Genomic DNA, 23,640 nt, shown 5'->3' with positions numbered 1-23,640 from the left:
AATGGGAAATTGAAAATGACATCGGCAATCGAATCATAATTTTTAAATTAAAAAAAAAAATTGATTGTAAAACGCCCCGATTATATAGAAAACGTCGTGTGTATAATGATATATATATAATATATATATATTACGTATGTACATGAATAAATCGTATTTTTTGTAATAATGATAATATAATATATTATAATGACCGCTGTCGATTGCGCGCTCGTCGGCGGTAGACGCGTACTTGCGATATTCTTTATCGCCCACGAGCACCCATACGTACCTATATATTATTACCTATAAACCCAGTGGTAGAGTATTATATACTTATATAGGGTGATTCACCTAGCATGGTAACCTCAATTTTTTTCCTGTAATAATAAATATATTCGAATTCTAATATTTGGAATTTTTTTAACTTCTGTTTTTCAAATGAGCAGTATTCTTTTTTACTCTGAATTATTTTTAAGTTATTCAAAATTCAAAAAAAAAGATTTCAATTATGTATTTAACGTTTTTAGGTACTATATTAAGGGTAATTATGATTTATAACCCTTAAAAAATGGTTTTAATATAAAATATATGTAGTATTGGATCTAGTATTTATTTTACTTTCACCGTTCATAAAAAATATAAATAAATCATCACTGAATGTCAAAAATTACAACATTTCCGTAACCAATTTCACATTTCTGAACAAATTTACCAAGCTCTAGAACCGAACCCATAAGATACAGGGAATTTATTTTTAATTCTAAAAAAATCTGAATTATTTAATATTTAAAAATTTAATATAAAATAAAAAAAAAGTAAATAACACAAATGAACATTTACAAATGGTCAAGAGGTCAATGTATTTAAAGATCAATAAAAATAAGTAAAAAAATAAAAATTATAAATGTTAATCTATTGATATTAATTACTACAATTTTTAAATCACTATACCCCCTTTATCTTTCAAGTCCATTATTACGGACCTATTACCCTTAATGGCCTTGGTACAAAAAGTTAAAAATAAAACTCAAAAAATACTAGTTAGAATTTTAATTTTGATATTGTATTATTTAAAAAAAATTATCCACTTTATAATTTAAAGGAAAAATTAAAATTTTTATTTGAAAAAAAAACAGAAATTTGTTATTCTCTAGGACACTCTTTAAGTAGTACAAAAATTCCAAGAAACTAAGAATAAGTTTATATAAAAGAAATCCGAAAATTAGATTTAGAATGACTGCATTAGATAAAATAAAGGGGGTGAACACTAAACATGTTCAGTGAAACACCCTATATAGTCACATTAATACTAACACCCACTCCTAATATCGTTATATACAATAACCCCCTCCCCAAACACGTACACAGACGCACTCACGCATTCGTATTTTGGTTCCTGGTTTTCAGTCCGGTACAACGACAACAACAATACGCGAATAATATAATATATGTGTATAAAAGCACTTATACCTATAAACCTACTTATTATAATATATCTATATATGCTTATATACATATAAAGCCGGAACTCTGGGGTTGACGACGGCAGACGACGTCCGCCAGTAGACCAGCGAACACCGACAACTACGACTACAACGACAGCTCGGCTTAGTTGTTCATTGCATAATCAACTTACCTCCGGTGAATCGGTCTGTCTGTTATTTAAATATATATATATATTAAATAACTGCAAAGGTTGTACACGCTCCGTGAAATGGGATGCGCCGGGAGCAATCCTTTGCCGGCTAGCGATGCGATGGTGGCGTCGGCCACCACCGACAGCCGCACGGTCACAGCCGACGTGCCGCCGATGTCCGACGCCGACAAAGCTTGTACGATCGTCCAGAAAGTGGTTGGCAGCGTCAACATCGACGACGTCGTCAAAAAGATCCAAGGTATAAACACAATATATAGGTAATAATATGCGTACCTATATTATACGCACAAGGTGAGTGTCGGCCTAGCACATCAAAGGCCCGTGGAACGTGAAGTGCTTTTAGGGGATTCGTATATTTAAAAAAAAATAAACAAAGGTTTCAAAAAGGTTATCCAAATTTAATCTATTCGATAAAATATTCTGTAGGTACCTAGTTATAATAATCAATCAATTTTATGAACATTTTTATCTTATTATTAATATAAGAAATATATTATTACCTATATTGTTAAATAGTAAGTGCCTGTCTATTGAATCTACATGACTATGATAAAAATGATTTTCTTGCAAGTCATCAATATCTTTAACAAAATGCCGTCTCATTTTTGACATACGTTTTATATAATATTGCGTGTAATCACCGTTGACCATTTCTCTTTTCATCAATTTTTTTTTTTTTTTGTAAACCAAGCAATAGCTATTATTATCCATACTTGCGAATAATAAATAATTTATTGTTTTAGTTTGCAAATAAACAGGTAAAGATAATATTACAGAATACCTAAAGTATATCAAGTGTAATAATTTAGCTACACGTAATATAATTTTAAATTATTACCATTTACTTATTGTTTATAAAGGATTTAGTCGTACACTTAGTTTGTGGGTTGACTTTTCCATGAATAACCGAAATCGAAAATTATAATAATGTAGCACATGCATGCTTAGTGTCCATGACTAGACCGACACTTCGCATGTTGTACCACTTGTACCGAGGGTATTTTATAATATTATCGATTGTTTATACCGATCTCAGATCTGCGCTTGAATAATCTATTTCAACGGATTAAGTACCTATATAATATCTAATTACGACGAAAATCTATCAAAATCAACGACACTTATGTTTGGACTGATTATTATACTCTATAGTGTGATATTTGCGAGTGATATACCTCTATTATAGATATTAAGAAGTAGAATCTATTTGGAGTAGAATTGTAGAAGCGTACCCAACAAAACATTTGTTCACTGCTTCGTTTATCTAAACTAATTGTCAAAATTAACTTCTAAAACAACTTGTCCAAAATTATTTTATAATACTATAATATTTTATTTTGAAAAGTATGGTGTCATTCAAAAAAGTAAAACGCTTAAAAATAATAACGATAAAAAATAGTAAAATATAGATTTTTCTTATATATTTAAAATTTAAAATTTGATAATGGTTTTACTAACAAACACGAGAGTAAAAAGATAATTATAAATTATAATAAAATGTTAGAATTTCACATGTATTGAAAACTAAAAAAATTTTCGAATAAAGTCATACATTTTTTGAAACATAAATTTATATTATGAATTTTTTAGTTGTGTACAGACAAGAGTCTAATTTTTTACCCTCCCCCTTGTTAATTCTAATTCTGATTACACCAAAAATTTACACGATTGTTAATATTTATATATACAGAGGTATTTTTTACATTTTGTTCGGTCAAATACCAATTGCCTCCATCACTTCAAAGCCTCGTTTGGTTTATAAATATATTATTAACTCACAACACGCATTATACTTATTAATCAATATATATGTATTATACCATACCTAGTGGTTGGTATAGCACCATTACGAATTTGAACTCGTATCGAAAATAATCGTTAATCAAACAGTGAAACTTTCATAATAAACAGATACAATTTTAGATTCTAGTACAAACACTCTTACACGTGCAGAGTACACATTAATCAAACTTTTTCTTAATGCGAACAATTTTCATTGATTAATGATTTTATTAAGTGTTTTTATTCAAGTTGTTTTCAATTTTTATTCAGTGGGTCACTATAATGGAAGTGTTAAATTTGAATTCAATGATATATCATTGTATACAAAAAATAATGATTCTGAGTGGAGACCGTCTGTCAGTCTATCACTAAGAATATTTCATTACCTAGATGTTTTTTGATGTTCCTATCAAAATAATTTATTTTACTATTAGTGCCTTCATATTACACATTAAGTTTATTTAAATTTTACTGAAAAAATTGCATATTAATATACATTTATTTCAAATTACATTATTGTTAATAACTTTTGGGGCAATATCACTTTACTGTATGAATAAGTTCATGGTAGGTTATAAATAAAAAATGTAATTTATAAATTAATAATCTACATATTTTGAAAATTTCATTGTCCAAGCCTTAAGTATAAAAATTGCTCATAGACATTTAACACATTAATAAATAGTACATAATTACGAAATACAAAATAAAAATAGTACTTCGGTAATTATTATATTATAATTTTAATTATCTGATAGTCAACTAGAATATTTTTTTGAACAATAACTTTTAAAATACCTTAAAGTACAACGATGATAAAAAAAAAAACAACTATAATATTTGTTAATATTATATTTATCGTATAACTAAACTTAATATTCTTTTTTAAATTAAGTTAATATTGTCCTTGCATTTCGGTCTTTTCAATCGGTCACCACTAAGTGTCACAGTTGTCAGACTAAATAATAAGATTTGATGCTGCCCACATATTCGCTTATTGTTGGCCATCTTCTATTTTGACCGTTGCCTTTACGACCGTCGACGCTCATATCGCTGTTATGATTAGTATTGTTGTTGTTGACGTTGAATTACGTATTTACGTGCCGTTGTCATGTAATCCGTTTGCCGTTGAATAACGTCGTTTAATATTTCTTTGTGAAACGTCACACATCTGCTACTAGAAATTTCGCTTCAACTCCGCAATTCAGATCCAGAAACTCAGCAAGAATCAAGTTTCTAACACTGTCATCAGTCTTGGCAATCAAAATTGTTTACCTAAATTTAAGATTATTATTAGAGTTAGAAAACTCATGATAATATGTATACCTTTTAACTTTATTCGATTACCAATGTTTACCTACTAACTACACTTCATCTTAGTATTAATTTTGTATATTTGTAATCACTTGACGAAATTTAAACATTAGTTGTAAATTGTAATAAACGCGCAGACAACAAGTATAAACTATAAATTATTATATTGATATAGACTATAGAAGTTATAATATCTCAAGATGCAAATACTAGTTATGTTTTTTTATTATTAACATAACATTATGTAGTAATATAATAATTATAATAAAAGTTTTGTAAGTTGAGTTTTATTTGAAAATGTATACAATTCAAATTTGAATTTTATAAAATATTTAAAGACAAAATATAATAATTTAGAAATTCTGTTCCTTGTGTTTTATATATGTTATATTTAGTTTATAGGATGGTTAAGTTAGATTAGGTAGTTTTCGTTTCTAATAAATTAGACGTTTCGTGTACCTATAGCTTATTTCCAAAATATAAATCAAATAGGTAACTAAACGGGGTAGTAAGGCTACGCCTGTAAAGTTAATAATTATTTATTATATTAATTCATCAGTAAGAATATCCATTACCCGTGTATTCGTAATGCCTATATTATTTATTTTAGTATAACGATATGATAATAATTAATATTACTTTTTTTATAATAAAATATAATATTAAACTTTTATATGTATTAGGTTTACAATAATGGTATAATGTATACTATGTATTTTTTTCATCTACCATCACTTGTCACAATTTGAAGCAGTTATAAGTTATAAGTTTGCACCATCATTATTAAAAATTATTAAAAAAATTAATTACTAACAGTAATATAAATATATAATAAAATATCCTTATAGAAATAGAGACTGACATACCCTCATAATTGTTTTTCATATACAGTGATTCTTTTAGATTCTGAACGAAGTGATGAATGTAATGATTTTACAATGGTGTGTGTTTTTTTTTTTTTTTTTGTTTTTGTGTCTGTGTACAGCATAACTAGTCGAAATAATGCTCCAATTTCAAACAATGGGGGTGGTTTCCGATGTAAAAGTGAATATTCTTGGTGCATTATAGAGGTAAAAAGTTAACATTTTCCAACAGTTTTCAAAAAAATCGAGAAAAACAAAAAAAAATGACGGAAAAACGGCAATTTTTACGCAAAACCAGTTTTCGACCAAATCGATTTTTTTTTATGGTTGTAATTCAAAAACTAATCCCTGAAAATACTTGAAATTTTCACCAAATGTTAATGTCAGTAGTATCCGTATATAGTTAAATTTTCAAAAAATTTTGACTTTTTTTGAGTTATTTATAGACCACTGAAATTTTCGATTTTTTTGAGAAATTTTTTTTGAAGGGTCAATAAAATTTTTTTGGCCCTATCAAAATACTTGAAAATTTAATACAAAGTTCCTCATATGTTATTCTTATAGTGATTAAAAAATTATAAGAATACATAGGCACAATTTTTTTTTATTAGCATTTGAAGTTCAAATGTTGACGAAAATTCGTCAAAATTATGAATATTTGCGAAATATTTGAAGTTAAAAAATCATAAAATTTTTTGTGTTTATAACTAAGGATTAAAAATACAACACTAAGTTTTCCATAAGTTTACCTTCAAGTATCTATAGAGAAAACTCGAAGCATCATTATAGGAAAAATTTTAAGTGCGTTTGAATTTTAAATTTTAACGAAATAGCGTAACGATAACGATTTATCCTCAATCGATTTTAAATATTTGTTATTATTCAAAAAGTATAAGTCGTAGATACTTGAAAATTTTACCAGTTAAGATTCGCGTTTTCTTTACGTGATTTAATTTTCAAAATATTTTTTAATATAAGCTGGTTTTTTTAAACCACCTTTTTTACCAACCACTAGAAATTATATCCTAGGCTGACAAATCATCTTCGTTCAGAATCGTTTTTCGTATACAATGATAACTATCATTGGATTCAAATTTAACACTCCTATAATATATAATAATGATCCATACGGCACCTAATGTACAGCAGAGCGGTACACATTTGCCCACTTTTTTTATCATTAAATTCAAATTTAACACATTCATTTCAGAGACCTTTGAAGTTACAAGGTCCTAAACTCTAAATCTACTATACACCAGAGCGAGTTCTCTAGTTTTTACTAAATATTGTAACCAATAACAAAATGTATGTTCGTTGACAGCTCCACTAGCCCTTCTAATGACGAGATTTAATTTTTATCAGTATTATTAAGTTATAAAATGAGTAAAACGTGAACAGAAGAACTTCTATCGGGGCAATGAATTATAATAATTATTTAATTAGTATTAAGATATCACAGTAATAGTGATAAGTGTTAAAAATCTAAATTGTTGAATTTTCCGTCTTGACTTCCTTATCTGCTTGAACTTTCTGTAAAAGTTGTTTTTAAAAATTAGTTATTCATAGCAATTTAGTTGTTTATTATAAATATTATATATATATATTTTTTTACATTTGTGTTGTATTAATTATGTTACAAATCGAACATCAATATCCTTAAAACTAGTTAAACATAAGTTATGTTGTGAACATTTTAATAAGTTAGGTACCTAATAATAATCAATAAATACTAAATAGAATAGAGTGTAATAGCTCCGTGTACTCGTCAGCTATTGCTACCCCAAAGTAAAGATGTTTCCACTATGTTGCACTTTATCTATCTAATTTATATCGGTGTATAGTTGTTGATTATGTTTTATTTATAGTAAAGTAGAGAACCTAAATACTTACTTAAGTATGAATCTAGACTCTAAAGGAAGATTGGCACGTATTATACCCGTACATTACCTATAATAAAAATACCTGCAGATAATAAATTAATAAACTACGTTTACAGTCTACTGAATTCTAAAATACCTATGTATGGAGCATAAATATTTAGTCTTTATCGACTTTACGACAAACTCACAATCAAATAATTTTCAACTTTGACTCACGATAAATATTTACTCAATTATTTACATGATTTCTAATAAACTATAGATAATAATATATGTAAAAAATATTAAAATGTGTCTTAAAGCCAAAAAGTTTGACCTAAAAACACTAAAAAGTCAACATATGTGTAGTAAAAATTTTGATTATTATATCAGCAACGTTATAAATTGTATTTCGTACTTATATAGCATATTACAGTAATATCGACTAGAAAAAAATTTACAAACACATGAAACCCCTTATTCTAGTATCTAGATTTTTACATTATTTCTAATTCGTATAATATTTAAAATAATTAAATTAAATTAATAAATAATTTAAATGTACGACCTTTAATCTTGCTAAGTCACAAAGACTGATTTTCAATAACAAATTGGACTGAACAAAAAAATCGAACAATTAAGCTTTTTTTTAAATAATGTACATAGTATGCGGTATGCCTTATTGTGGTATTCCATATTAATTAATTTTATTATTCCTACCCCATACAATGTATATTCTGGACACACGCGTTGTGCTTAAAAAGGTTTTATAAATCAAATCGTATGTACTATTATTTATTCATCGTTGTTTGAATATGCAATACATAATTTAATTTAATAATTATTTTAAAGCTTATTCATTAATCATATGGATATATGCGTTCCCATTACATTTTATAAAAGCAATTTATTATTTTTTAAAAGAAAAAAATTAAAACAAATATATCAAAACATTTTTAAAAGAATAAATAATCAGTGGATTGACATAAATTGATTTAAGCATTTTGGATAATATTTTATAAATAGTTATATAATACTCCTATTATAAATTATAATAAGATATAATTTAAATAAGATTAGTTAAGTTTAAATATGAATACGTAATTAATAATATTATAATATATTTAAAATTATATGCGCATGTTTATCGACACCGAAAATGTTGTTATCCGTAAAGTGATATCGATCGAAATGTTATTTTTATACTTTTAAAATGAGATGTTAAATGCATATTTATGAATTCGAACTCTAATGATGTGATTATAATATTCAGAATTATGTCCAAGAACTTTATTATATTGCATCCACTACCATTCATGATAGTTTTCAAACAAAAAATCGATACGCTTAATGCTCTTTTGGTGTTCCTGGTCAACAAATACTAAATAACATGTCAGTAGTAAAAAGTTTTCCGGTACCTATCGATATACTATACATATACAAAAATCAATTGACATTTATACTGCTCATACACAAGCACACTTATACGGCGATCATTCTTGACAAATTCCGATTAAATGGGTCAATTTCTGATGTTGACGAAGAGAGTTATGAAGGATGAGCACCGCAAGCGTTCCTATTCTGCCAAGTAGCGCTTCGACAATAGGTTGTGTCCCGACGAATGATTATGATAAATTGTATGTTTATACTTAAAAAAAATATATAACAAAAAGTTCTATGTATTATATGATGTGTATAATGCGTATTTAATATATATGTGTCAGGGCTTTTTTATTGTCAGTGTCTTCAACGCGAGTATAATTTTGACACATTTTTTATCCACTTCATACTTTGTTCAAATATAAAGCATAATTTTATACAATTTTGTAATAAAACAAAAAAAAATGTCTGCTATAATTGATATACCAAATGGGTAGTTTTTAATACAAAAATAAAATATTCTAAAGATAACTATTAATTATAAACGAGATGGCTATCTTAGTAAAACATACTAAATATATTATGATGGACATATAGTGTCATTTCCTTTTCTTCTCACATAAAAGGGTCATCAAAGCTATATTGATAGTTGCACAAATATAATATTACTGATATCTAAGGTAAATAAATACTCACAATCACAGCGCGCCGCGTAAATTTTGGCATAAATTCTGACATAATATTTTAATCTAATAGTTAAAAATAATTAATATACTAATATTATATTATTAGAGTTATCACTGTTATTTAATCAGTAACAGTCTAACCAAATTGTAATTATTTAGGCCAAAAATTGAGTGTATTCAAATTTGTAGCAGTTATGTTTAATATGGTAGTAACATATTAGTAGATACGATTGAATTTTTACAACTACATTTCTGTAAGCCAATCAGAAAAATATTATTTTATACGCTACGACAAGATAAAAGTTGTTAGCATTAAAATTATTCAAAAAATTTTAATTATTGAAATTGTAATTCAGGCAACTCCAATGAGTATAGTTTTTCTAATGTGATGATTTTTTTGTACCATATTTACATTCAAACAATAAAAAATGTCTTGCTTCTCTCTTACAGTTTATCTCACACAACTTCTTATTTGGCATTGCTCCACTCATATAATTAATAATTAATAGGTATATTATGTAGGTTAATAGTTAATTCTATAATCATCGAAAATATTTACATGCAAGGAAGTATTTTGTAGCAAGTGTATCTATATTAAACAATTAACTTGATAGTTAATAACTTAAATACAATATAATCTATAATCTAATATTTTTAAATATAAATGTATTATACAACTTAAACAGTGTAATCAACTTGTTATACTTCTAATGAAATGAAAATTATTTTTACATGTTATGTAAAATATATAAGAAAAATAATTATCTTCTCAATTTATTCTATGAGTGATTTATTTAAATTTAGAAAAGTTATTTATGTTATAATTAAGTTATAATCTGTTACTAATAATTTTAATGGTTGTAAAAACAAATGACATTTGTATATACCTACCTAAAAATAAATTGGTTTTGTTTATGATTTTTAAATATTAATTAATGTTAACAATTTTTGTTTACTAATTAGTAATAAAATGAAAATCTACAAAAAATAATAACATTTTGTATTCAACTTACCAAATTTAAATAAGAAGTAATTTTTTTCGAATTTCCATACCATCTAATAGTACATTGTCATGCAATATAGTACAAACACGGAATAGTATAACTTATAACTTAAATAATGTTACTTATTATCAGTGATTTCATATAATAGTTACTTAATATTTCTTTATAAATATAAATCCAATAGTTTATTCAATTATTTTTAAATTAAATTTTATACTTGTGATTTATAATATTATAATATTTAATTAAAGAAATCCGATTTCCTTAAAATAAGACGTTATTATTCATGAATATGATTTCAGCAAAAATACATGTATACACTAAACTTATATACTTAATATTATACTTAGAATAAAATACCTATATATTTTTTCTTTTATTAAATCTGTGGGTCTTACTAATAAAATTGAGATGAAATAATTATTATTAAAAACTTTATAATTTATCAACAGTAGTTGTTCAATATCTTTTGATAATTTTTTTAACGCATATAAATTAGTTATGCATATATTTTTTTATTTTATTATGTATACATATTTACAAAAAACAAGTTAGATATATTTGTTGGTTTGTAAATAGATCTACCATAAATAAGTGAAACTTTTGTTACGAAAAAATATTATGTTTTGATGAAATAATTATTTAAAACAAAATCGGAAAACTATAAAATATAAAAGTTATAAAAAAAACTAATAGAGTTCAAATTAAATCGTTGATGATAACAATGTTATTGATCGAATCTAATTAGTAAGAGTTTTTGACTGAAGAACACATAATTTTTTACTTAATCTAATAATCATCTAAGTTATGTTAACACTATTTGAACAATCTTTTCCATATGTAGTTACTAATTATAATATGTTAATAATAAGCTGTGTTAGAGAAAAATGCTGCATTAATATGTATACCTACTAAACTTGTAACAATTTAAAGAGTTTACATAAATTACAAGAAATTTAAATAATTGACTAAAAGGTTAGATTACTTTTTAAAAATAAAATATAATAATTTTTATTTTTAAGTAAAAACTACTGTTATAGGTAGTAAGTAGATGTGTAAATTGTGTATATATTATATAATATATATGTATATTACATATCGTGCTTACGTACAATTCGTATTTCACTTAGCTTGACATAATATACTATAAAAACATCCATGATCCATCATTCCTCTTCACCTGAATTCACATATTTTTAAAATAATAATTACTATTTTAATTGCATACATAATACTGTACAATAAAGAATATTTTATGTATATTTAAGCATATAGTTAATGTTCAGTTCCGTGTAATTTAAGTTTCTCTGATGAGTAATCAGCACATGCTATATACTTAACTAAGAAATAATTAAACATAAATGGTTAAAAATTAAAAACACGACCTGTGGGGATGGGCGCCTGGTATACAATTGCCAAATCATAAATTTTAACTTCAAAATTAAAGTACCAATAAAAACTTATAAGATAGTCTAGATAACTAGATAATATGCATACCTTTAAGTTTAATAATAGTAAATTTACTTTATTATTAAAGTTAATTATAATAATTTATAATGACTTTAAATAATTTATAATGTTTTACTTTAATACTATAAATTATAAAATAATAAATAGTTATTAACAATAAGACCATCAATATGATTTTTAAAAAATTAACTCGAATTGTACAAATATATTAGGTATATAGTTCAAGTTATAGTAGTATCAATATGACTTAGTCTTATATTTAAAGAGAATTTTATTCTGCCGAACATCAGCCCTGGTATTTCGTCACATTCTTATTGTTTATTATAAATTTTAAAAATGTTTTTTTAGATGTTAACCATGTTTATTTTAATCCTATGTTTAACTCTTAGACGTCGGCGGAAGCATGGAAAACTTGATGGATGAGACTCAAGAAAAGTTCAGTTCATTATTTGGAAAAGCAGAACAACAAGTTGAAGATGTAGAAAAATCAGTAGAAGAAAAAGTAAACGATGTTACTTCAAATATGCCAGAGTAAGTGGCAATTATTATTCCATGGATACTTGTATCTTTGGTTGAAATTATAAATTATGATAAAGTTATGGCCAATAGGTATAAAATACTATACTCCATCACATGTCATAAATAACCTATGATATACATCGATAATTCGTCATGCCCTTATCTTATAACATGTAAAAGTTAATTATTATTTTAAGTACCTATGTATACCTAACTATTTATCCATGTATTTTGTGTATAAGCTAACGTAGAGTCTATATGTCAATCATCAATAATGTAGGTATAAGGTATATAATATAGTTTATTCATAGTGTATACATTATACAACATAACTAAACCGACTAATATTAATAAACAACTTGTAAAAAAAATATCATATATTTGTTTATCAATATACTATTTAACCTAACCTACCTCAACTTATATTCTAAACTCTAAAGTATATTACGCTAGCTTTTTTTTGTAATTCAAAACATTTTTACTTGTTTTAACATAACACATTAACATGTATAATATAATTTATACATTATACAAGTAGTAAGTATACCTACATAATATTTATTTTTCTTATTAATTTATTAAAAAAAAAAAAATGTGCCATGTGATATGGATCTTATAATAACGAATGTAATATTCATTATAATATTATGCTGTTAAATAAATCACCTTGCAGAAATCGATGTATAATGATATTATACTATTCGATGGACTGAGTAGTCGAGGAAACGTTTATACATCAACAAAAAAAATTTTAAACCTCTTAAAAAATGTATTTTCTTCATGTAAATCCAAAATTCATAAGAACCTAATAAATACAAGAGAAGCTCATGCTTGTAAAGATATCTTATGCCGAAAAAAAAACTTATTAGGGATAACATCACAAACCCTACAAAACCTACACTCCTAGGCACTAAAACGTGAGGGCACGCAATGCCTGGCCTCGCGTATATGCAAAACATAGATATTTATAGAACACTCGTGGCGTGGTATAGTATGTATGCCTTATTACATTACCATCTATAATAATACATTATGTACACAGGTCACAATAGACTTGTATATTATATGATGTAAATTATTATAATAATATGAACATTGAACGTATTTTACAGCCTTAGGTTAAGTTTGGTAATTATTACTCTTTACGATTACAAAATATATGTTTCTATCAATATGATTACTAACGTCTAATGTTTAAAATATTATTCCCGAAATACCTATAACAATAATAATTGATAGATACTCTATATGTGTGGTGACCACACAATCACAGTAATGTATGATAAATTATTATTATTATTTTTTTAATCAGATATTATAAAAATAATCCCTTTTTAATTTGTTTTACAACAAAGTCTTTGCTTTGGTAGCTAAGAAGTTTTTAATTATTTTGTAAAACAATTTTAAAGAAAACTAAATTAATATTTAGAAAACCTAAAAAAATTATTTTAAAATAAAAACTAGAAAACATTTTAGGGACTCAAGTAAAAATCTGTTATAAAGCAAACCTTGAGGGTTTCTCTTTTATAATATCTCTAACTCATCGATATAACTAAAACTAACTACTTTTTTTTATAAGACTTCACTTTTAACACAGTAATTTAAATTAAATTTTAATTTTAATTTAAATTATTAAATATAGAACAGTTCATGAACATTATTTTTATCGAATACAATTTCATCAAGCAATACAATACTTAAAGCTTGCAAAAATCATTTCTTGTGTCCTGCTCACGCAAGTGTGTATGACCAAGCCTTGACCTTTGGTTGTTATAGGTATAGACACGCAAATCGTCAGTTAGTAACACTAAATATCGTGTACTCATAATCAAGATCAAGATTTTTTAATATTATTATTAACCTTTTATAATAGGTTATAATTTTATTTTGAATGTATTTTTTTTTTTTTTAGAAAACCTAAAATACAAGAAGTTATTCTTCTTACTGTTGAAGAAACTAGAGTTATACCAATAGATTTAATCAAATCGGAAATTCTGACAAATGGGACTGATGCCGTGTCTGAAGAGGTAAATAACAAAATGGATGAAGAACAGACAGGAATAAAAACAGAAGATGAAAACGTAGAACAAAATGAGAAAAAAGACGAAGTTGAAGAAGAAAAAGTCGAAGAAGAAAAAGTCGAAGAAGAAAATAAACCTGATGAAGAATTAAAAGAGGAAAAAATTGTTGAAAAAGAAAATGTTGAAGAAAATGAAGAGAAAAGTGATGAAGTAGAAGAGTAAATATCAAAGTTGGTAAAATAATATTAAAGGATGGCTCAAAAATATATTTAATACATTTTATAAAAAGAAAAAGCTATTTAAAAGATTTATATATCTAGTTGGATTAATAATTTTATACAATATATTTTTTGATAAAATATCATATAGATTAAAATTGCATTATTAACATGTATAATATTATATATTTGATATTTACATATTTTATACCAATATACATAATGGCTAATAGTTTAGCTAGGATTTTTTTTTTGTTTTTGTTTTAATGTATGTGATTAAATCATTTTATAATGCAACAATGTATAGTTATTTTATTATATACAATTTTAAGATTACTTGTTTATACTAAATAAACAAATAATTTAAAGTTCAATCTATTAAACATTGAACTTATTGAAGAATTCAGCAGAATAAAAATGGATGAGTGTTTACCAACTGAAAAGGCACTGTTTGCCTAGACTCCATAAATTGATGTTTATTATTTTTCAATCAAGATAATATTGATAATAAATTATCTATTCCTAAAAGTTGTAAAATTTAGTTCAATGATATAAAATAAAAAATTTTATAATACCGGGAATAATTCTTTGTACATTGACTTTGATATATAATTATAATCATTCGTATGCTAAAAAGCAGACACCATGGATAAAACAATAAATTATAACCTGTTTATAAAAGAGCTGATTAAAATGTTGCATATTTCTAGTAAAATTTGAAATATAAGCACTGTATTAAAATATGTTAAAATTATAACATTTTAATACATTTTAATAACATGTTTTGTTATTTTTGAGCGCACATGAATAACACACTCATCCCAACCCGGTAAATCAAGTAAAAATATGAGTAGGTACCTAATGTAGTTTTTTAAGCCTTTATAACCTGGTTAAAGTTATAAACTTTAATATTATAAGGCAAATATTAAAAACAAAATATTTGATGGTGTAATGTACTCATTCATAGCTCCACTCAATTAAATAAAAAAAGGTATCAAGTATGATGTGCAGATTTATATAATAAAACAATTTAGATTTGTTAGTATAAAAAATATTAAATAAATTTAACTGTATTGAAACCATGAAAGCTTTGATGTAAGCTAGTTTACAGATATTTATACAAACATAATAATTTAAAAGTAGAATTTGGTGAGAAACTATTATATTATATACATATATATATATATATGATGAAGAGTGAACAATTCGATCGTAAATCCAACAGTACGATGTATATTCGAAAAATAATGCCCGCAACGAGAGATTACGTTTTCCACAAACTGACTGTGAAACGGGCTCGACAGTCAACGGAAATTAACTCATAGATACCCATAGATCATGGTAAATCTAAAATGTAGACCTCGATCGTCGAAGTTAAACTGTGTTCTGACAACCTTCCTTCATAGTACAGAATAACCGTGACATTTTACGTTTGTTAGTACTCAATGAGTAATAGTTGACCATGTTTATCCACGTCTGCCGAGCTGTCTTATTAACAAGTTGACTGCCTCGAGCAGTCGAGCGTCTTATTTAACTCTCACCTTCTTATACCTTGCAATAATTTCGTTTGATAAGAAATTTAAAACCCGTCGTCCGTCTGTATTAGCTTTGAGAATTAAATTTGATACACGCTGTGGTCGTAATCGTGGGCTATGAGCATTAAATTTGACTCTCAAATATTTTGTTACTTTATTTTGTGAGAGTTGCATTTAACTCTCATTCATAATATGCATCAATGGAAAGAGGAGAAAAAAAATAAATATTGGGTTATACAAAGCGGGAGCAATTTTCATTTTCATGTAATTTGTATAAAATGTGATACATACAAAAATATTGTGAAAATACACTTATTGGCTATGAGCATCAAATTTAACTCTCACCTAAAATCCTATCTATTTTAAGCACAATCGATTTAGAATATCGTAAACATCATATGATCAGATAAACATCTATTTTTATTAAAATAAAACCAAAAACATTTTTCACCAAACTCATTAATTTGATTAGAGCGTGGTTGAGTGTTGACCTGATTAGGTGAGTTTGAAATTAACTCACAAAGGTATCACAGAGGTATTCTAAAAATGAAGGCAGTTAACTTGTTTTAACAATTATTTTAAGACCAACTATAAGATATACTCACGAGACTGTTAGGGGTAACCGTGATATTATAAAATTTTCTAATCTTCAGTCCATAAAAATCGTGGTCGTTTATACTTAGGTATTGTATCTCTGCGTAATAAAAAAAAATAAAAAGTCTTAATATTTTAAAATTTTTAGAATTTTAATATCCTCAGTTTATTTTAAACTAAAATATAAAAATAATTTATGCAGGGTCCTTATAATATCACTACATTAAATTTGATAGTGGATCGTCAATTCGCTATATCTATATTTTACACTAGGTAAAATGTTTAATTCAAAACGTCAAATTTTCTGTACCTGTAGTAGTTAAAAAGACCAAGACAACACTATATGCTCTATATTTTTTCCCAGTTCCAACTCATTATTAATTATAATAAATTATTATTGTTATATAAATATTTCAATAAGAAATAATGATTAGGTAATACTGGTTATAGGGTATTATTATAGCCTATAGGTACAGACCAAAATATCGAAAAAAAAAATAGAAAGAAAAAAATGGCAAAAAAATATTATTATTATACCCAAGTATAAAAAAAAATATTCACATTTTCACAAAATCATACAATTACATTCGTAGGGAAATTTATAAACTATTCGTTTTAAACAATCGTTAGTATTTGTAAGATAAGGTTAGGTTACGTATTTTCTAATACATCGTAAAATAATAATTTTTAAATACCTATATACCTATATATTTTTTTTGCATTAGTAATGAACTGTTTCTATTTAATGATCTATAAATGTTGCCACCGACTATGATTAATTTAATTAACTGTCTATGATTATTAGGCATAATTTTCGCTCTAAATTTTTATCAATAAAGCAATGACATGAATTATTATTTATTAATTTAGGTACCTATCAATTTAATTTTTAAATTTGATAAAAACGTGATAATTCAAAATTAGTTTGCTTATTTGATAAAACTACCAAGAATTCCTATGGTCATGGGCGCCCATAAGTAATATTTTAGGGGGGGTCAAAATAAAAAATTCTCAAATGTAAAGATAATAATTATATTATGGTAATATTTATTGAGTTACAAGTTTTTAATATTTTTTGTCCAGGGGGGGGCAAGTGCCCCCCTTGCTCCTCCCAATGGGCGCCCATGCCTATGGTAAACACCTTTCTGAAATTTTCCGTATAAAATAATATAATACATAGGTACTATAGCATATATATACAGAGAATAATCCTCAATTAAACTAGCACATTTACACAAAATATGCCTATTTTTCCTAAAAATGTTGATACCTACCAAAAACTCATTTTATATTTATGACATGTCCTTTGTACAAAACACCAACGATATTTGTGTCAATGAATACTTTTTGAAAATAACATTGTTTTAAAACAACATTCTCTATTTCGTCGATTCAACTATAGATAGTTATTTTATTATACATCGTTGTTTATATTTAAAACATGTGATTTGGTTCAAATTTGAACTCAAATAGATACCTTCAAACAATAATTATAGCTTAAATATTCTTAGATTACCTGTTGGCTGTTGATCTTAGTATGAACTATTGATGAGGAACATAGTGTTATATTTTCATTTTCAAGGTAACCAATAATTTATTGACAATAAAAATTAAAAAAATTTTTTAAAACAAATTACTCGTAGTTTTGATGAATTCATCCAAATGCATATAAATTCTGATCGTACATATTTATTTTTAATTAGGTATTTTTAACAGATACAAGAACAACTATGTTGAATCATTTATGACATTTTCAAGAATTTTAACCGAGGAATAATTTCTTATCATTATTTATGAAAAAATATTATCATTAAAAACATTACATTCACTATCAAAAAAAATTAATTTTTTGTCCCAAAGCCAGAATTTTCTCCTACTGGCCGCCATAACCATGTACCTTCTTAGTTATATTAAACCAAACCAATTAAACTATTCCATTCAGCATTCAGCAATTATATCCCAGTCTCCATGTCCATTAATTTAGTTTTACTATTAAAAAAATTATATTATCGAACAAAAAATGTTAATCATCATTAGTAATAAAAATTAATAATACATTTTGTAGAATTATACTTTTTGTAATAAAATTATATCTAGATGATGCAAGGACACAATTGCTGTGTCAGACAGAACTGAAATTATTGTCACAACTTTTGTGTGTATAACTACCATAAAAAGGACCTTAATCTGCTCAGCTGACGTAGAGACCTTGGCAAATGAACATCTCTGAAGATTGGCCATAACATACAAACACGTATTATACTGAACATATATAATTAAATTCCTCACTTCACTCATAGTTTAAAATGTATATTACAGACTACGGTTACTAGAATTACTTTGATAAAACAATCGTGTATTATGATTATGATATAAAAAACAAAAAAAAACATATACAACTACATTGATTATTAATTTTTTATTTATTTATATATTTATTCCATTTCTTTTATATTAAATGTACTTCTCAATAGTGACCAGTTTTTGTGCAATTCAGTCAGTTAACATGTTCCCTTTCCTTTACCACTATAATACAGATTATTGTGTGGGACTATAGCTGAAAAATGTATTAAGTGATTTGTGGATGATTGTAGTTTAATATATTACAATGTTACTATACTCTATCCAACGAGAGAATGGCGCCAATGCTGCACATCCTCCTACATCACGATGCTATCAAAACAAATTTTGGTGAGCTCGTGGCACGTTCTCTTGCTGGATAGAATATAGATAAATGCACACTGCACAGCTGTTGAGAAAATCATATGACAACATAACAAAACTATTGAGTAGTAGCATTGGTGGTAATAGATAATTATCACTGCCATCATTTTGCAATAGACATACACCAAAAAATACTCTTGAATCTTAATGTTTATAGACAATATAATTTTTTTAATGATAAGTATAAATAATAATTATATTTATTTTTATAAGTAACTGATAATTATCAAAATACTTAATCAGTTAAGTTCGAAGTATTTAATTGTTCAATAGTGTCTCGTGATAATTACCAAAAACAAAAAAAAAAAACAATTTGGTAATGTGAATTTATACTTATTTTACTTAATAACTAATAAGTATATTTTATACCGGTTGTATATTAACTATAAATATGCCAATAAGAAGTAACAACAATAATGTTATATACACTAAATATAGCAATAAAAGTAAAAACTCATCATAAGAAATTCAATTAAATACACTACAAAAAAGTATATACCTATATATAAATATATATATAAATATTCAATCCATATTCTAGATGTCAACAATATTAATTTTAAATTTATATTAAGATGATAGACGAATCACACTGGAGGGAGGACCGTTTCCAGAAACTTCTTAAGATCCTTTAATTCCTATAAAATATAAATAATACATAAATTAAAGCTTTAGTATTCATTTTATAACATGATAATAATTTAATTAATAATAATATCTTCTACTTTATTATCTATTTAAGATTAAAGTAAATAAAAATAAATATAATAAATACAGACTGTTTAAGTAATTTTTTTTTAAAGTTATTCTTTCTATATTGTAATAAGAATAATAAAATAAATAAAATAAAAAATATTTAATGTTATAAGTAATACATAAATTTAAAAGAAAATATTAAAAAAAATATCAATTCTTACTTAAAAAATTACTGCTGATATAAAAAATTGAAAAAAAAAAACTGTTAAAATCCCAACAAAATGTGTTCTGACTTGAAAACTAGGATATATTTTAGCTTAGATCATTTTACACTATACAATTAGACCATTGGTTATTGGTATATTATTATATTGAAGACAAAGTATTTTTTATCAATGATCAGTTTCAATAAATATAAGAAAAAACAAAATATATTATTTTCATAAGTTAATTCAGTATTATTATATTATTAATTATTTTCTTTATACATCACTTAATGAAATATTCTTTTCTTGAAGTGGAAAAATAGAAACTTTGTAATAAATAATGATATATGATTACCTTATAATTAACAAATCAACTGTTTATTTGACAAATAGTAACCAACATTTCAGGTTGGCAATAGTTCTTATTTTGTACACAAGAATCAAAAAACTCTTGTAAAGCTATCAAATATGCATAGTTGTTCTTTTTTTAAAAAAAAAAAGTAGTTAAGTAACAGCCAGAATATGGAAATTTTTTATGAAATGAACACCCACTTGATAAAAAGAATATTTTGTTAAGTGCATGCAACATAATTATATAATAACATTGTATCATCCAATTAGATTAGACTGTTCACTTATATAACTTTTCAACATATAGTATACAGATTAAACTAGGCGTTAGGTTAGCGTCAATTATGTACATCCCTTCGCATCATCATGGTATTGAAACCAATTCCCATATGGAAAGGTGTCATTTGGGGATACTCAGAAATACTGATTTTGATTTTTGGTTGGCCCGCGAGCGCTTTCTCAGTGAACAGAGTATAGATATTTGATTAAAAATTTCATAATACAATCGTTTACACAGATATTATAACAATTAAAATAATTTTTAATTATGATGGTTATCTTTATCTGCATTTTAAAATAAGAGAACAAAATAAAAATTAATTTAATTTAATAAAAATATAACTGTTATTACTTATATTTTAATAATATTTAAGAATAATTATTTTTATACTATTAGTTAACAAAAACAATAGCAAATACATACCATATCAGATGAACTATGCATCAATCCTCGGTATGTTTTCAGTTCAGTATTTTTAGCAAAAGACTTAAGAATGGATGCTGTAAGTTGACCCCATTTTAGTGGTACAATTGGATCACAATCTCCATGACACTGAATTATTGGCATATCTTTGTTACTTTTAGCAGCCTAAAAAACAATCATGAATATATTTGATCAAAAATAGAAATAAATTAATGATTCTTACTGCTGGAAATGTTTTATGTAATGGTATCCAACATGATAAAGCCATAACTCCAGCTAATGGTTTGTTATAAGTAAAAGCTGAATACAAAGCAAGAGCTCCACCTTGTGAAAATCCACCAAGGGCAATACGAGATGATGGTATATTGGAAGCTTCTATCTCACGATCAATAATTGAATGCACTAATTTTGCAGCTTCTTTAATTCCATTTTCATCTTCTGGACCTGATTCATCTAATGTAAACAAATCAAACCATGAAGGCATACGGAATCCTTGGTTTAGAGATACTGGCATCGGACTCCTGATGATTTAAATTTAAAATAATATGTATAAAGGTACAGCAATACAACAACTTAAACAATAAAATAATATCGACTTACGCAGATGGACATATAACTTTCACGTAAGGTTGTCTTATTTGTGTCATAGCTTCGGCCCAGCCATTTCTAAGTAAAAATTAAGAAAATACCTATGTTAGTTATTTAAGTGAGAATATTTAAAAAAATATAAATAAATAAACAAATTGGATATAAAATATATAGTTTAACTAAATAGATTAAGAAATAAAAACACTATTGGTACCTAGGTATACATACCATAATGGGAATATCATTAAATTAAAAAATAGTCAGTAATAAAAATGATTAAGTTTTTTTCATGAGAGGTTTATTATTTAATATTTAACTAGTTACAAATTTAATAGAGGCAAAAAAAAGTAATACCATTACAAGAATATAATTATCCGTTAGATTATAAACAATAAATAACATACTGTACCCTGAATCTCCAAGACCATGAAGAAATATGACCTGAATAACAAAAAAAATAAAAATAGTTATGAAATTAAGGTTCATGTAGGAATATTTTAAAGAATACTATTCATAAAAAATTGTAATTAATTACATTTTAAATTAATAAAAAAAACACATAAGAAATAAGAAATCATTCATATACCTAATACTAAAGTACTACAGTTTATAATACACTTATTAGTTATTTTTAATCTGTTAGATTAAATTCTAACTGGAAAACAAATTACTGTGACCAAAGTACTACCAAAAATTAAACTTAAAAAAATGTATAAGAACAAAATAATTTTTTGAGAAGCTGAACGGACGAATGAAATATTTAATTGTAAGAAATTATACCAAGTGTCAATTACATTAGGCAACTATCAAAAACAATATAATTCAACTAACAAGTACATCTTAAAAGTTACACAGTTGACAATCTATACAACTTTTATACTACATTTGGCGAAATGAAAAATATTGAAGAAAAACTTTTTTTACATAATAGGTATACTTTAAACACTTACAGTGGCAGTCTGTTTAACAGACGAAGATATTACTACGGGATTGATGGACATGTTTGCGACGGTATATGCGAAAGTGTTGTTAGAACAATTAATTACTGAAAACAACGAAAAAATCAATCCAATTTGGGTTAATGCCAGTTTTTGAACTGCCGAACTTTTGTGGTTATGTAAATCCATAGAAATGTCGACAAATTTCATGGAACGCTAAATCTAACCGATACGAAATTTAAAACACAAATGTCAGCACGCATTTGAATAAATTACAATATTATATCGCCACTCGACAGTATTATTTTTTTTCGATACACGGATCCAGTCGCACTATCCACGCACGAGTTTTACTGCGACCGACGCGTTCGAATCACTTATCCTGTTTGCATTAGCATTTATCACGACTTATGCTATTGCTCGGTGTAGTAGTGGCTCCCGATGGGTGGTAAAACATTATGCTATAAATACAAGTTATTAGCCAGGTTTAAAGGTAATAAATAATAATTATTATGTCATGGCCGCCGGAGAACAACACACATTTCCCGTT

General features: G+C 25.7%; 2 protein-coding genes across 2 annotated transcripts; one reads left to right on the top strand and one right to left on the bottom strand.

Annotated features, from left to right (window-relative positions):
- Positions 1 to 1,381: 1,381 nt before the first annotated feature.
- On the top strand, positions 1,382 to 15,312 carry LOC114120377 (rho GTPase-activating protein gacV-like). The gene is made up of 3 exons (XM_027982258.2): positions 1,382 to 1,877; positions 12,387 to 12,528; positions 14,429 to 15,312. Exons 1-3 carry the CDS (start codon positions 1,697 to 1,699, stop codon positions 14,757 to 14,759), a joined length of 654 nt encoding a protein of 217 aa, XP_027838059.1. The 5' UTR covers positions 1,382 to 1,696; the 3' UTR covers positions 14,760 to 15,312.
- A 3,976-nt stretch (positions 15,313 to 19,288) lies between these two features.
- On the bottom strand, positions 19,289 to 23,634 carry LOC114120373 (acyl-protein thioesterase 1-like). Its single transcript, XM_027982254.2, has 6 exons — positions 23,103 to 23,634; positions 22,562 to 22,593; positions 22,165 to 22,230; positions 21,788 to 22,085; positions 21,565 to 21,729; positions 19,289 to 20,246 (listed from the first exon to the last, which is right to left on the bottom strand). The coding sequence occupies exons 1-6, from the start codon at positions 23,298 to 23,300 to the stop codon at positions 20,196 to 20,198; spliced, it is 810 nt and encodes a 269-aa protein (XP_027838055.1). The 5' UTR covers positions 23,301 to 23,634; the 3' UTR covers positions 19,289 to 20,195.
- Positions 23,635 to 23,640: the final 6 nt, after the last annotated feature.

This window comes from Aphis gossypii, chromosome 2 (genome assembly GCF_020184175.1).
Source record: "Aphis gossypii isolate Hap1 chromosome 2, ASM2018417v2, whole genome shotgun sequence".
Lineage (NCBI taxonomy): Eukaryota > Metazoa > Arthropoda > Insecta > Hemiptera > Aphididae > Aphis > Aphis gossypii.
This window is presented reverse-complemented; position numbering and strand designations above follow the sequence as displayed.

What these genes read in the sequence shown, in the direction of transcription:
- LOC114120377 (XM_027982258.2), top strand. Translation starts at nt 1,697, where the DNA reads ATGGGATGCGCCGGGAGCAATCCTTTGCCGGCTAGCGATGCGATGGTG. An exon ending in CGTCGTCAAAAAGATCCAAG is followed by an intron (nt 1,878 to 12,386) that starts GTATAAACACAA and finishes TTTAACTCTTAG; the next exon opens with ACGTCGGCGGAAGCATGGAA. An exon ending in GTTACTTCAAATATGCCAGA is followed by an intron (nt 12,529 to 14,428) that starts GTAAGTGGCAAT and finishes TTTTTTTTTTAG; the next exon opens with AAAACCTAAAATACAAGAAG.
- LOC114120373 (XM_027982254.2), bottom strand. Translation starts at nt 23,300, where the DNA reads ATGAAATTTGTCGACATTTCTATGGATTTACATAACCACAAAAGTTCG. An exon ending in CTGTTAAACAGACTGCCACT is followed by an intron (nt 22,594 to 23,102) that starts GTAAGTGTTTAA and finishes TTTGTTATTCAG; the next exon opens with GTCATATTTCTTCATGGTCT. An exon ending in TGCATAGTTCATCTGATATG is followed by an intron (nt 20,247 to 21,564) that starts GTATGTATTTGC and finishes TATATTTTATAG; the next exon opens with GAATTAAAGGATCTTAAGAA.